The sequence below is a fragment of the Malania oleifera genome, chromosome 6 (assembly GCF_029873635.1).
Source record: "Malania oleifera isolate guangnan ecotype guangnan chromosome 6, ASM2987363v1, whole genome shotgun sequence".
NCBI classification, from domain to species: domain Eukaryota; kingdom Viridiplantae; phylum Streptophyta; class Magnoliopsida; order Santalales; family Ximeniaceae; genus Malania; species Malania oleifera.
Window position 1 is genome coordinate 4,037,079 of NC_080422.1, and position 13,239 is coordinate 4,050,317.

General features: G+C 40.2%; 2 protein-coding genes across 4 annotated transcripts in view; one reads left to right on the forward strand and one right to left on the reverse strand.

Annotated features, from left to right (window-relative positions):
• Positions 1-809: 809 nt before the first annotated feature.
• LOC131157782 (bidirectional sugar transporter SWEET4) lies at positions 810-3,001 on the forward strand. The gene is made up of 5 exons (XM_058112171.1): positions 810-852; positions 962-998; positions 1,376-1,757; positions 1,861-1,980; positions 2,807-3,001. The coding sequence occupies exons 1-5, from the start codon at positions 810-812 to the stop codon at positions 2,999-3,001; spliced, it is 777 nt and encodes a 258-aa protein (XP_057968154.1).
• A 925-nt stretch (positions 3,002-3,926) lies between these two features.
• Positions 3,927-13,239, reverse strand: part of LOC131158355 (protein NLP7) — a 29,599-nt gene continuing 20,286 nt past the window's right edge. For all 3 annotated transcript variants that reach the window (XM_058113163.1, XM_058113165.1, XM_058113164.1), the window contains exons 3-5: positions 6,593-6,640; positions 5,556-6,495; positions 3,927-5,441 (exon numbers count right to left, since the gene is read on the reverse strand). In XM_058113163.1, coding sequence (XP_057969146.1) covers positions 4,339-5,441; positions 5,556-6,495; positions 6,593-6,640 — 2,091 coding nt within the window. In that variant the 3' untranslated portion in view covers positions 3,927-4,338. The remainder of the gene's footprint in view (positions 5,442-5,555; positions 6,496-6,592; positions 6,641-13,239) is intronic.

The window sequence follows — 13,239 nt, forward strand, 5'->3', positions numbered from 1 at the left end:
ATAATTTGAACATAAATGATATTTTATTTTGTTAATAGATAATATATATGTGTGTAGGAGACCAGTCACCAAGCCCACTTGCATGCATGCAACAAAATATGTGTGGTTGAGCTCATGCAATAATCATGATCAACCTTTTCATAAAAATCAGGACCATCAATCAACGGCTCAAATTGCTTGAGATTTTTACCACTAATTAACCCAAAACTAGTAACTCTGGCATAGTTGATGAAATAATAATTAACCCATATTTAGTAATTGAGTCCATTTTTTTTGGCTAGCCATATATATGCTATGCAAATAATTAACTGCGGAACTACAAATTCAAGTTCATTTATTTTAATTAATCAAATCCAGATAAGGGCTGAGTGCTTATTCGATTTAAATTGAGAGTAAGATTAACATAAATGGATCGATCGTAATAAGACATAACATATAGTCCACAAGATTTCTCAAGGGTTTGGAGAACACGAGTAAGATCTAAACACTCTTATTTATAGCTAATTTTCTTAACTTGAACTTGTGGCTTTTAGATTTGGATCCTAGTGGTGAGAATGATGAATGATGAATGATCTTAATTGGCTACCATACTAAAGGAACCCATCTATGAGTGACTCAAACAATAAATAGGACCAATAGGGTTTTGATAAGATATAAACCTCGTAAGTAGTGCCATTTAATTGCACACAGCAATCCAACCCTCTCTCTAGAAAATACCCCCCCCCCCCACGATCTTCCATCTCTCCTTACAGGCTTACAGCTCTCTTCTTCTTCTTCTTTTTCTTCAGCTAGAGTTGAAGAAGCCAGCCATGGTTTCTGCAGAAGGAGCTAGAACTGCAGTTGGAATTCTAGGTGAGCCAGCTAATGAGCCTCGTGAATGAATTGTATGTGTGTACATATAATTTTCTTCCTATCCATTTGGTGGAAACCTACTGATGTTTGCTTTGATTTTTCTTTTCAGGAAACATAATCTCACTCTTCTTGTTTTTGTCACCGGTGTAAGCAGCTAAGGCTCAAGAAAAACTCTTATATAGAAATTTCTCTCTTCAACTCTCTCTCTCTAGAAATTTTATACCCGCATTGTATTTGGGAGTATGAATTTTGACTCTTGAATTTTGATTTGAGTGAAAAAGGAGAAGATTAATAGATTTCTTTCACTAATATTTCATAAAATTACCTATAATTTTATAAGAGAACATTTTTTGATGCATGTATTACTTAATTAAATTAGAAGAACGTAGATTTAAAAAAAAAATATTAGATAGATCGAGCTTATCACTCACATGCACATATTCATTTTAAATCATTATTTCGTTACTCAAAAATTAATTAATAAGCTTTGTAATATGTATTAATTAATGATTTTAATTTGTAGGCCAACATTTATTCACATATGGAAGAAAGGGTCTGTGGAGCAGTACTCGCCGGTGCCATACCTAGCCGCCCTGGTGAACTGCATGATCTGGGTCATGTACGGCCTGCCCATGGTGCACCCCCACAGCTTCTTGGTCCTGACCATCAACGGCGCCGGTCTCGTTATCGAGCTCACCTACCTCCTCCTCTTCCTCTTTTACTCCGGGGACCAGAGAGAGAGGCTCAAGGTGGTGGCGGCGATGCTCGCGGAGGTTGTGTTCATCGTGGCCGTGGCGCTTCTTGTACTCACTCTAGCCCACACCGAGGCCCGCCGCTCCATGGTGGTCGGAACCCTTTGCATTTTGTTTAATGTGATGATGTACGCCTCGCCATTATTTGTCATAGTACGTGCTATTATTATTCTCGTGACACCTAAGTTTTTTTTTTATATATATTTTATTTTAGAGTTGAAATTAATATGAGGAGTGTGAATGCAAATGGATGCAGAAATTGGTGATAAGGACAAAAAGTGTGGAGTATATGCCCTTCTTCATCTCCTTTGCTTCCTTTGCCAATGGTGTTTCTTGGGCTTCTTATGCTCTTATCCGTTTTGATCCCTTCATTATTGTGAGTTCCTCTCCGAAACTTGTGATTAATTTAGTTGACGGGACTAGATTGGCTTGAATAGTATTGGACCAACTCGGTCTATGTCTAAAGAGATCTTAAATTTATATATAATGTAATATTTCTAAACTTCAAGTTCACCTAAATCCAAATTTAAGGTTCGAGATCTATTCTTCCAAAAGTAGGATAACTACGTGCTTGAGAATTTACATTTGTATTGATTCAGACAAGTATAAGGTTATATTGAGTTTTATCGGAAATAATACAAATGCAAATGTAAACTGACGACCTGAATGAAAAGAACCTAAAAAAACAAAACAAAACAATGGCAACAAGGATGGTCCAATCCTTTTAGAGACCGATACGGCTTAGCCATTGTTGGCCAGTGGGTATGGATCGATAATCTTAGACTAACCCCCCTTGGGCTAGTCTTGTTCCACATCTAGGTCATACTAAAAAAAAGGTTGCTTAGTCTAGTAATGTTACCAAGACAAATGCACCCTTCATAGACTTGTGATGATTATGAGCTTAATGAGCAAGTAAGGTGGAGCTTACATAGAAAAAAAATATTTAGACAATCTACTTTGAATACGGCGTGATTGGATTATTTAACGTAACAATTTTTCGAAACTCATGCCATGCCTACTCACTATGTCATCTCATGATAAGTAGCATTTGCTTATGTTGTTTCATATTGTTAATGAAAAAAGTTTAGTATTCTCATGTTGTCATGTAAATTTGTAATGATCATATAAAACAACATTGTTCGATATTAAATTGTTGGTTGGTTTGGTGGATCCTCTACTTAACTTTGGGTTTTCCTTTACAGATCCCGAATGGGCTGGGCTCAGTGTTTGCCTTGGCCCAACTAGTGTTGTATGCCACCTACTACAAATCCACACAAAAGCAGTTGGCAGAAAGGAAGAGCAGAGGTGAGATGGGCTTGGCCCATGTCACAGTGGCAGAAGACTCACAACATTCCACTAAAGTGGGGACCGCTGAGCTCCAGAACGGTCATGTTTGACAATTCAGCATGGTGACGTGTCACCACCTAGATCCTTGGGTCCAATTAGAGATCGCCATTTCAGATTTCCATGCCGGGAAAATTAAGAGTAATGTATTGTTGTCACGGTAAAAATAGTAGTAATAATAAGCTATAATAGTTATGGTCCTTAAAAATTAAAGGCACAATTTAAGTATTAAGTTTTGCTTTGATACTGGTCATAATTGGGCCTTACTTCATCTTTCATTTCCTTTTCCACCCAAAAAATCAATGCTTAAAACATATAAATAACGTAAGAATGATCTCTACGTAATTTTTGCAGGAGACTTAAAATGTTTAGCAATTTTAAAATGTATTACTTGAATCCACGTAAGTGAAAAGTGTGTTTGGTGCAACTCCTAATTGTACGAGTCTATCACGATCTTGTCATTTTAAGGGATTTAAATATCAGTATAACATTATATGATTGCTGAACTCCAATTTTTACATGAAAGAACCTTTTCTTCCAAGTATTTCTTCAAGAATGCTAGCACAAAGCACGACCCTTAACGAGTATGCTAATCTCATTTCACCATATTAGTATTTTTCAGGCAAATATACCTTACTCGTATTCATATTTTATGTAACTTTTCTTCGGTCTGTTGGAGACTTACTCTAGACAAATACAATGAAAGATAACACATTATATCCACATTTTAATAAAATTTTAAAAAATCAAAATAATTTTATATTACATTCTATACAAATTTTAACTACTTTAATGTTAAATGTTATATCTAGAAGCATAAATTTAGGATTTTGAATTTAGATTTGTATAAATTAAATAGAAATTCACACAATTTTGTACTTTGTTTCATTCAAATTCACAAAAAATCCAAATTTAAAGTTCTAAGTCTAAACCTTCCAATTAAACATTAGGTAAATCTAGCTATGACTCAGAACTCCATCCATCAAACATAGTGTTGAATTTAACAAAGCTTTATACATAAGGATTAAACCATCAGCAGGATGGTTCTCTTAGATAAATCATAAACTCCCACAAAATTCCAGCAATAGAAGCATACCCCTTGTTTCAACTTCATTACCCCTTCTTCAAATGTCTTTATTTGGATTTCAGAAATTACATTGGATTTCAGAAATTACATGACAGGAAAGTATAAAGGCTCAAAAAGCTTGAGAAAGGAGTTCACTGACAAGCAATTTCATCATTTTTCCACTAAAGAAAAGGGCAACCTGGATGGTACAACGGAAAATTTCTTCCAGCTGGAATTTGGAACCGAAATCTAGTACCTGCACTTGCAAAGGTATTCTAAGACCCCTAACACTACAAGATTGGTGTTACGAACTTCGCAATTTGATTACTGTAATTCCCCAGAGCTCTCATAGGAGCTTCCAAGATTGGCCATTACATCATGAACCCGTAGTCTGATTATACTCTTGCCTGATGATTGTGAAGTATCCATACACTCCTGCAAGTCTGAATCGCAAGCTATTAAAACCCACTCGTGATCATCATCCAGATACCTGATATCAAAAGTACCCACCTCCAACTTCAGACGTTTTGCCACTTCCTCCTTCAACTCAAGAATACCAGAAGTTGAGGAGATTCTAAACCTTATAATATCCTCCCCGTAAATTGCTTTTATAGTCACCATCTTCACTTCTTGCCCAGCGGTATGAGGTGCTGTAGGAGTGGAACCATCCAATTGCTTGGAAGCAATATTAGAGCACAGTGGATTTGTCCAAATTGATTCCAGAACCTGTTCGTCCAAAGGGGCATCTGTTGATGCACATAGATTTCTCAGATCTTGTGAGCTTCCTGCATCTTCAATCAGCATTCCTCTTAATGGTTCTTGAAGTTCTGTGGTGATCACAGCATCAGGAATTGAGCGAACAGCCGAGACATTTAGTTCTGGTTGTTGAAATGCCAATTCCAAGGAGCCTGCAACTTCGATGCATTGTTCAGGGGCAGAAGACACAAATAAATCATTTGCTGGAGCAGTTTCATTTGCAAGACTACCATGGCATGAACCATGAGACATTGGCAATCCAGTGCTTTCTTCTGTAGAGCCACTCCTTGTTTTGGACCTGTTTGAGCCATCACCAAACTCTGGTGGAAACCCACCTTGCCCAGGAATGACCTTTCCCACTTGTCCATCCCTTCCTGGTGTCTTACAAGTGTACGGTTCATTATCACCCCTCTCAAACTCCAAGAGATTTTGGCTTGGTGAATCCATTTGAGTGGAACCATTCAAACCAGCAGACCTAGAAATGGAACCCACAGCTCCTGGAATTGGACTTCTAGAGAGAGTATTAAGGCTGAAAGCTCCTTCAGCACCTTGAACAGATTCAATTACCCGCTTTAACTTAGAGAGGGAACGATTAACCTTGTTGATTTTGCGAGATGGCCACCGAGAGATTCCATGCCGTCGACAGATGCGCTTCATCGTTGTAGGACAAACTGTAAAAGCAAGAACCTTGATAAGAGAAGTCCATTTCAAATGCTACCGCAGGAGACTATTCCTGCTCTACATGAGCAAAAGCACAAGCAACAATTTTAAGTACACAAGCATACCACCAAGGCTCTTTGCAGCATCTTTAAGACTCCCTGCGAAGTATTTTTGAAGAACCTCTAAACTAATTGACTTCTCAGCTTTTCCACGTTTTCTGTCCAAGGCCTTTCTTGTGTCTTCGTTCTCTGGAAGTGGAGGAGCTTTGCAGTTACTACCCACACTGACATCATTCCATCTATCTTTCACAGCATCAAGTTCCACCATTAGCTTACTGTCTAATGAAGGCACCTGTACCATCTCACCCTCATCTGGAAAGGCCTCAGGCTCAGGTGGAGACTTAGAAGTTCGAGATATCCTAATGGATTCAAGTGCTGGATCATGTTTCTCATCCATTGATGATCTAATATCTTCAATGGATCCTGCCTCATCTAGTTCTTCTCCAGAAGCAATCTTGAGAGTACAGAAATGCCTCTTCATGGTAGCCAAAAGAGTGTTCAACAAGGTTCGCTGCTCGTTAGCATTAGTGATGCTAGGGGGAAGAAAGAACTCTAGAATGTAATCATCATTGCCAGTGTGGGTGCTTCTTAAACAAATTGCAAAACAGCTGGTCAACCGAAACATGCGTGCATAATGTACCAAGGGGTATTCAGTTTTGCTGAATTGCGTAATATTACTGCAAAAACAAAAGCCATGAGATGAAAATGCTTTTCCAGCAACCCCCTGCCCCTTTTGTAAGTGATGCTCAGCACAGGCCTCCCGGAAACCCCACATGTGAGCATCTACAAGATAGAATGCTAAGTCAGTGGTGGACATGCAAATTTGGTCCATGCAGCTTCCATCAAAACTGGTGCAGCTTTTCTTCAGGCCACCGCCATCTGCTAGGACACTGCGATGCCTACATGGAACCCAAGTCTGTGCTAGAGGTAATTTGTGACTTTCACACACCATGGTCAATATCTCCAAGATTTCAGCCAGTGCACATTGGTGACCGTCATTGCAAATCTGTTTCAGAAGACATGGAAATTAAATTTTGTAAAAATGGGAAATAAAAGAAAGAGATAGGAACATTGTATTTCAAATTACTATTCCACTTGCACACCTGTATGTTGGAATGATCCAATATTTCTGAACTTTTCAAATTTACTGCCTGCAGTGGAACCGAAAAATAAGTAAATAAGCAGTACTTAAGGCTTAAGATGGAAAATAATTGTCAAAACACAGGGGCAACAATAAATTAATGTACAAGGTTATTAAGCATTTGATGCACATAGTTCAACTCAACTTAAGCTCTACCAAGCCTTACTCTCGATTGACTGGTACGATCAAAATGGACTCAATAACACAAATAAAACTATTTTTTTTTTTCCTTTCTTACTTTGATGTTGAAAATTGGGCAAAAAAAAATCTGGAGGTATGCAATGTGTTTTTTTCCTCTTCAAGCTAAATGACCATTCAAGCTTGGAATGGTTCAACAATGTACATCAAGCTACAAACATTCCTTAGAATGGTCTCTTCCAACACATGGAAAGATGAACAAATTGAACTTGAATGGGTGTGCAAGTGTAAATGTGTAAAATTATCGTCATGATCTAGATTATGAAATTGATGACTAACATAAACTAACATCAGAATTGGCAGTGCATTTCGGGATTAGCCAAAGAAACTGTTGGGATTAGATCCTGGAGCAACAATCACACACGAAATGCAAACACACAAAATGGAACACCGGATTTACGTGGTTCGGTTAAATCGACCTACGTCCACGGAGCACACACCAAATCACTATTACCACCGGGAGAATTATACAGGAGGAGCCACACTGCTTAACTCAACTCTCTCTCTCTCTCTCCCTCTCTCTCTCCCTCTCTCTCTCTCTCTCTCACAACTCTCAGTTCTGCGCACAACACAACACACTACACACAGCACTCTGCACAACTCCACACTCATATATATATATACACAAGGGGGAGAAAAATTCAAAAAGCGGTGGCTGCAATTTCAGCATAGTCTACAGAGGTTGGTGGCTGTGGGTCTCCAATGTCAAAGAACACGGTTGGGCTGTTGGTCTCCATTTCAACGTAAGCTGCGGGGGAGGTGCTACCGACGATTCCACACCTGCAATCTCAACAATCTCCCACTTGGAGACAGAGGCAACATCTCAATCAGTGTATAGGTATGTGCTCATATTTGTCTTCAAGCATGAAGACCAATTGAAGTTGAGCACAACTTCAGCTTCTCTGTAGTTACCACCTTCGTCAACATGTCAGCTGGATTTCTGCTACCTTGAATCTTTTCAAGTGTTAATACTCCATCCTTTAATAGAGATCTGATGAAGTGATAACGCAGTCCAATATATTTGGTTCTGGAATGAAATGCAGAGTTCTTTGCCAGATGTATCACACTCTGACTGTCGCTGTACAAAACATTCCTCTCCTGCTTTAATCCAAGCTTTGTCAACAAACCCTAAAGCCAAATCAACTCTTTGCTGGCTTCTATCACTGCTATGTACTCAAGTTCTGTAGTGGATAGGGCTACAATCTTTTGAATCTGCGACATCCAACTAACAGCTGTTATGCTAACAGTGAACACATATCCGGTGGTGCTCTTGCGGTAATCAAGTTCACCAGAAAAATCGGCATCTACATACCCTTTGACTTTCAAGTCTCCTTTGCCGAAACATAAGCACTTATCAACAATGCCTTTGAGGTACCTGAAAATCCACTTCATTGCTTCCCAGTGAGTCTTCCCTGGATTTGACATGAACCTACTGACTGCTTCCACTGCTTGGCCAATGTATGGTCTGGTACAAACCATGGCGTACACGAGACTTCCAATGGCTGAGGCGTAAGGTATCTTAGCCATGAAGTCCTTCTCTTCATCTGTCTGGGAAACTTGATCCTTGAAGAGGCAAAAGTGTCCTGCCAAAAGTGTATTTACTGTTTTGGTGCTGCTCATGTTAAACCTTTGTAAAACACGGCTAATGTACTCCGACTAAGATAACTACAATGTTCCCTGTCGCTTATCTCTAGAGATCCGTATTCCAAGTATTTGCTTCGCTGAGCCTAAGTCCTTCATGTCAAACTCCATTGACAATTGCTGCTTCAATTTCCTGATCTCTACTATATTTGGTCCTGCGATTAGCATGTCATCCACATATAATAACAGAATGATAAAGCTATACTGATACCTCTTGAAGTAGCAACAATGGTCGGCGTTACACTTTAGAAAATCATTACTATGCATAAAGCCGTCAAATTTTCGGTACCATTGTCTAGGAGCTTGTTTGAGACCGTACAAGCTCTTCTTCAACCTGTACACCAGATTCTCTTTACCTTTCTCTGAGAATCCTTCTGGTTTATGCATGTAAATTTCCTCATCAAGATCACCGTGAAGAAACGCCGTCTTCACATCTAACTGCTCAAGATATAGGCTCTTTGAGACAACAATGCTCAAGATTGATCTGATGGTTGTCAGCTTCACAACTGGTGCAAAGATGTCGGTGTAGTCAATTCTTTCCTTCTGCTCGAAGCCTTTAACTACCAACTGAGCCTTGTACCTCCTGGAGCCGTCATGCTCCTCTTTGATTCTGTACACCCACTTGTTCTGAAGGACCTTCTTACCTTTGGGCAACTCAACTAGTTCCCACATTCTATTGAAGGTGAGGGACTTCATCTCGTCCTTCATCGCAAGCTCCCATTTGCTCGTATCTGCCACCTGACATGCTTCATCATAGTATTCGGGCTCTCCTTCATCTGTAAGAAGTAAGTAATCTATATACCTTATGTTTGGTACATGGGGCCGAGTAGATCTCTTAAGCGCTGGAGTTGGAGTAGGAGGCGGTGGTGCGACGATCTGCTCCACTAGTTCCTCTGCCTGAGGATTCTCAGCATTCTGCTGTTGTGTCCTGCAACATTCTGGGATATCATTCATATCTACATAGGTTGACTCTATCTGAACTGGTTCGGTGGATTCTGCTGTGTGCCTATCTTTGAACATCACCTTTTCGTTGAAAATCACGTCTCTGCTTCTGATCAACTTCTTGTTTTCGTCATTCCAAATGCGATATCCATATTCTTTTTCACCATAACCGACGAAAATGCATTTCTAGGACTTAGGATCAAGCTTGTTCCTGACATGATCACTGATATGTACATATGCAACACAACCAAAAACTTTCAAATGCGAAAGTCTCACCTCTTTTCCGCTCCATACCTCTTCTGGTATACGGTGGTCCAAAGGTATTGATGGACCCCTGTTAATCAAGTACGCTATTGTGCCAACTGCTTTTACTCAGAACTGCAAAGGTAAGCCTAACTGTATATGCATGCTTCTGGCTCTTTCAGTCAACGTTCGGTTCATCCACTCTGCTACGCCGTTGTGCTGTGGCGTACCCGACACAGTTCTTTCCATCCTGATACCGTGCTCATAGCATAATTTCTTGAACGGTGTCTTCATACTCACCACCGTTGTCTATTCTTAACTTCTTAATTCTCAAACCAGTTTCGTTTTCAACCATAGCTTTCCATACCCTGAAAGCATAATATACTTCCGACTTATACTTCAGAAAGTAAACCCATACCTTCCGAGAGTGATTGTCAATAAACGTGACGAAGTAATTCCTTCTGCCTATGGATGAGACGGGCGTTGGTCCCCACATGTAAGAACTCGAAAAATAGAAAAATGGATTCCTGCAGATTTCGTCAACGAAGGCAATAGGCTTTTTGTCGACGAAATTCAGAGGTTTGTCGACGAAGAGAAGCCGAGAGGTTTGGAAAATTCTAAATATCAGACTTCGTTGACGAGGCTGCCGACATCCGCGACGAAATCCTTGACTTTTTGTCGACGAAGGTACTTTTCGTCGACGAAAACTGGGCGGGTCAAAGGGGGTATAAAAGGAAAATTTCTTTTCTTATTCATTAAGTTTCTTACTCTCTCTCTATCTACTCTCTCTCTCTCTAAAATCTCTCTCTCTCTCTAGATTTTCTCGCCGGTCGTTAATAGAATCGGAAATCTGAGGTTACCACGAGGATCGTGGAGGGATTCTCTACAACTTTTGTGGATCGGAATCTCGGTTCGAGCGTTTTCGGGTTTCGGGCCAAAATCGAGGTAAGACTCGATTTTCATTTCTGATTCAGTATATGTGAAGTAGTATGGATTATAAGCATGTTTAGTATTGTGGTTTGTAGATTTCGGAGTCTCGGTTCGTAGTTTTGAGGGCCGTAGAGTTCGTGATTTGGTTTCGGGTTGAGGTAAGGGGATTCTGTTTATAGTTTATATCAGTTCGTTTTCGAAATCAGGATCGGTAAGCCTGTAGGCTACGATCGTATGTATGTTTTGACTACTTATTTGGGGAAATCTATCAGGTAAAAACACGAAATTTTCGGGTTATAGTTTTCGGGAAAATTGGGGATTTCGGGTATCATCTCTTATTTGATTGGAAAAATGTTTATGTTGTTTAAACTGTATTATTGAGGTGACCGTAATCCATATTTGCATAAACTGTATACTTGAAATTGTAAACGATATGATTTGCCGTAAACCAAATAAGTGTGGTATGTGTGTATGTTTGTATGTTGTTCCAGGTATTTGTGAAAAATAGCTATGTGGCGGCTTATTACCGTACGCTGAAATGTATAGGGACGTGAGTTCCAAAGTGATTTCAGGTTTTGTGAAAATCGGCTAGGGGCGGCTAACTATCGTACGCTGTAACAGCTAGGGGCGGCTAACTACTGTACGCTGTGCCCTGTAACGGCTAACTACCGTGGGCAAGAGTGGCCGGCTCTATATCCGGGGTGCGAAATATCACCAGTATGATTTGGTTGGTCATCGAATGTAGCAACGGACCACAGTGGGCCTAGGTTGACGTAGTGTAGTTTGCACATGGTAACGTAATCGGGGTTAGACCAGGTGACCTTGTGTAGTTGCATGTGTAGCAATGGATTCACTATTGGGCTTGAGTCGAAAACCTTCGTAGTTTAATGTGTTGGAACGTAACCGCTGTGAGACTAGGTGACTTGTGCAGTTGTGAGTAGTGTGACGACACTGACCATATGTATGTATGTATGTATTTGAGTATCGTATGAACTGGAATGGATTTTGTGGAAATACTGGAACTGTATGGAATTGTATGGAAATGTATGGAACTTGTTTTGAAATTGTACGTATGTGTTTCAAACTGTATCGTATGTATGTGTTATGAAGTATGAAAATGACACTGGTATGCCACACATTGATATAACCTGTTTTCTCCCTTACTGAGAGGTGTCTCACCCCAAATATATACAAATATTTTTTAGGTCCTTCGGGTAACCGAAACTAGCATCCTAGCATCTGGAAGCGAGGTGTGTTTAGCTACTGTTAGTACCTAATAGGTACGAATTTTGTAACCGGGTTGTCCTGATGGATTTTGTAGACACCCGTGGTATGTATAGTATCTTGTGGTTATGTTTAATCCTATATGGTATAGACTCTGGTATGATACAGTTTGATATAAAGAAAGACCATATTCCGCTGCGTATATAACGAGTATAGACATGTATTGTATGAATATATATAGGGCATCCGTTACCCCACGGGGTCGTACCCTCTTGAGTATGGTATCTTGTATGTTTTATATTGATACAGAGACAGGTTAGGTTACTTAATTCACCCCTGGGTCCCATTTCAGGGTTCGGGGTGTGACACCACACATCTGAGTAGACTAGTTCTAGTCTCTTCTTCTTTGGGGCATGGGTGTTTGTTTGGAAACTGATCCTCTTCTATTTCCCAAATATGCAATCCTCACACAAGTCAATCTGCACTGACTGTAGACCACTCAATTTTCCCTTTGAGTGCATCACCCTGAGTCCTTTCTTACTCATGTGATCGATTCGTTGGTGCCAGATGTTGCTGTCGTCATTTCCTGCAGCAACTGAAATAGACATGGAGGCATTGGAGGATAGATAAAGTGTTCTGCTTTTCTTACCTCGCGCAATGATTAGTACACCCTTTGAAACCTTCCATTCATCGCCAATAAATGTCGTCGTGTATCCCTCATCTGCCAGCTGACCAACTACGATCAAATTCTTTTTCAGGTCCGGAATATATCTGACATCCTTCAGCTTCCATGCTGACCCGTTTATATTGATATTCACAGCTCCCTTGCCGATTAGTCGCAAGGTTGATCGTTGCCAAGGTGCACCTTACCGAAATTACTTGGTGTGTACTCCTCTAGGCAATCTCTGCAGCAAGTGGCATGAAATAAGGCTCCGGAGTCTAAGACCCAAGACTCCTGCTTGCTCTCCAAAGAGCATATCAATGCATCTTTTTCTCTTGAGGAAGAGGCGAAATTTGCTTCTGTCTTCGCCTCAAATTCTTTTCTCGTACCTTTGCACTGGTTTCTGAAATGCCCGGCCTTTCCACAGTTCTAGCACTCAATGTTCTTTGTGCCCTGGGAACCTCTGGGATTTCTGGATCTAGACCGCCTGGTCCTAGATCTGTCGCGATTGTTTAATCGTCCGTGCCCGGTTCCTTTTCCTCGGCTTTCCACATTCAAAGATGAACTTGAAGTGGAGGCATTGTTCGATTGCATTCTGATCTCTTCTGTCAAAATCATGCTGATAACCTCGTTGTACTTCAGCTTCGATTTTCCTACAAAGCTACTGATTGTAGTAACAATACCTTTCCAACTCTCAGGCAGCTGACTGAGAATCAGTAGGGCACAGATATCACAGTCAAATGCAATTCCAACCAAGGCTAGTTGATCCG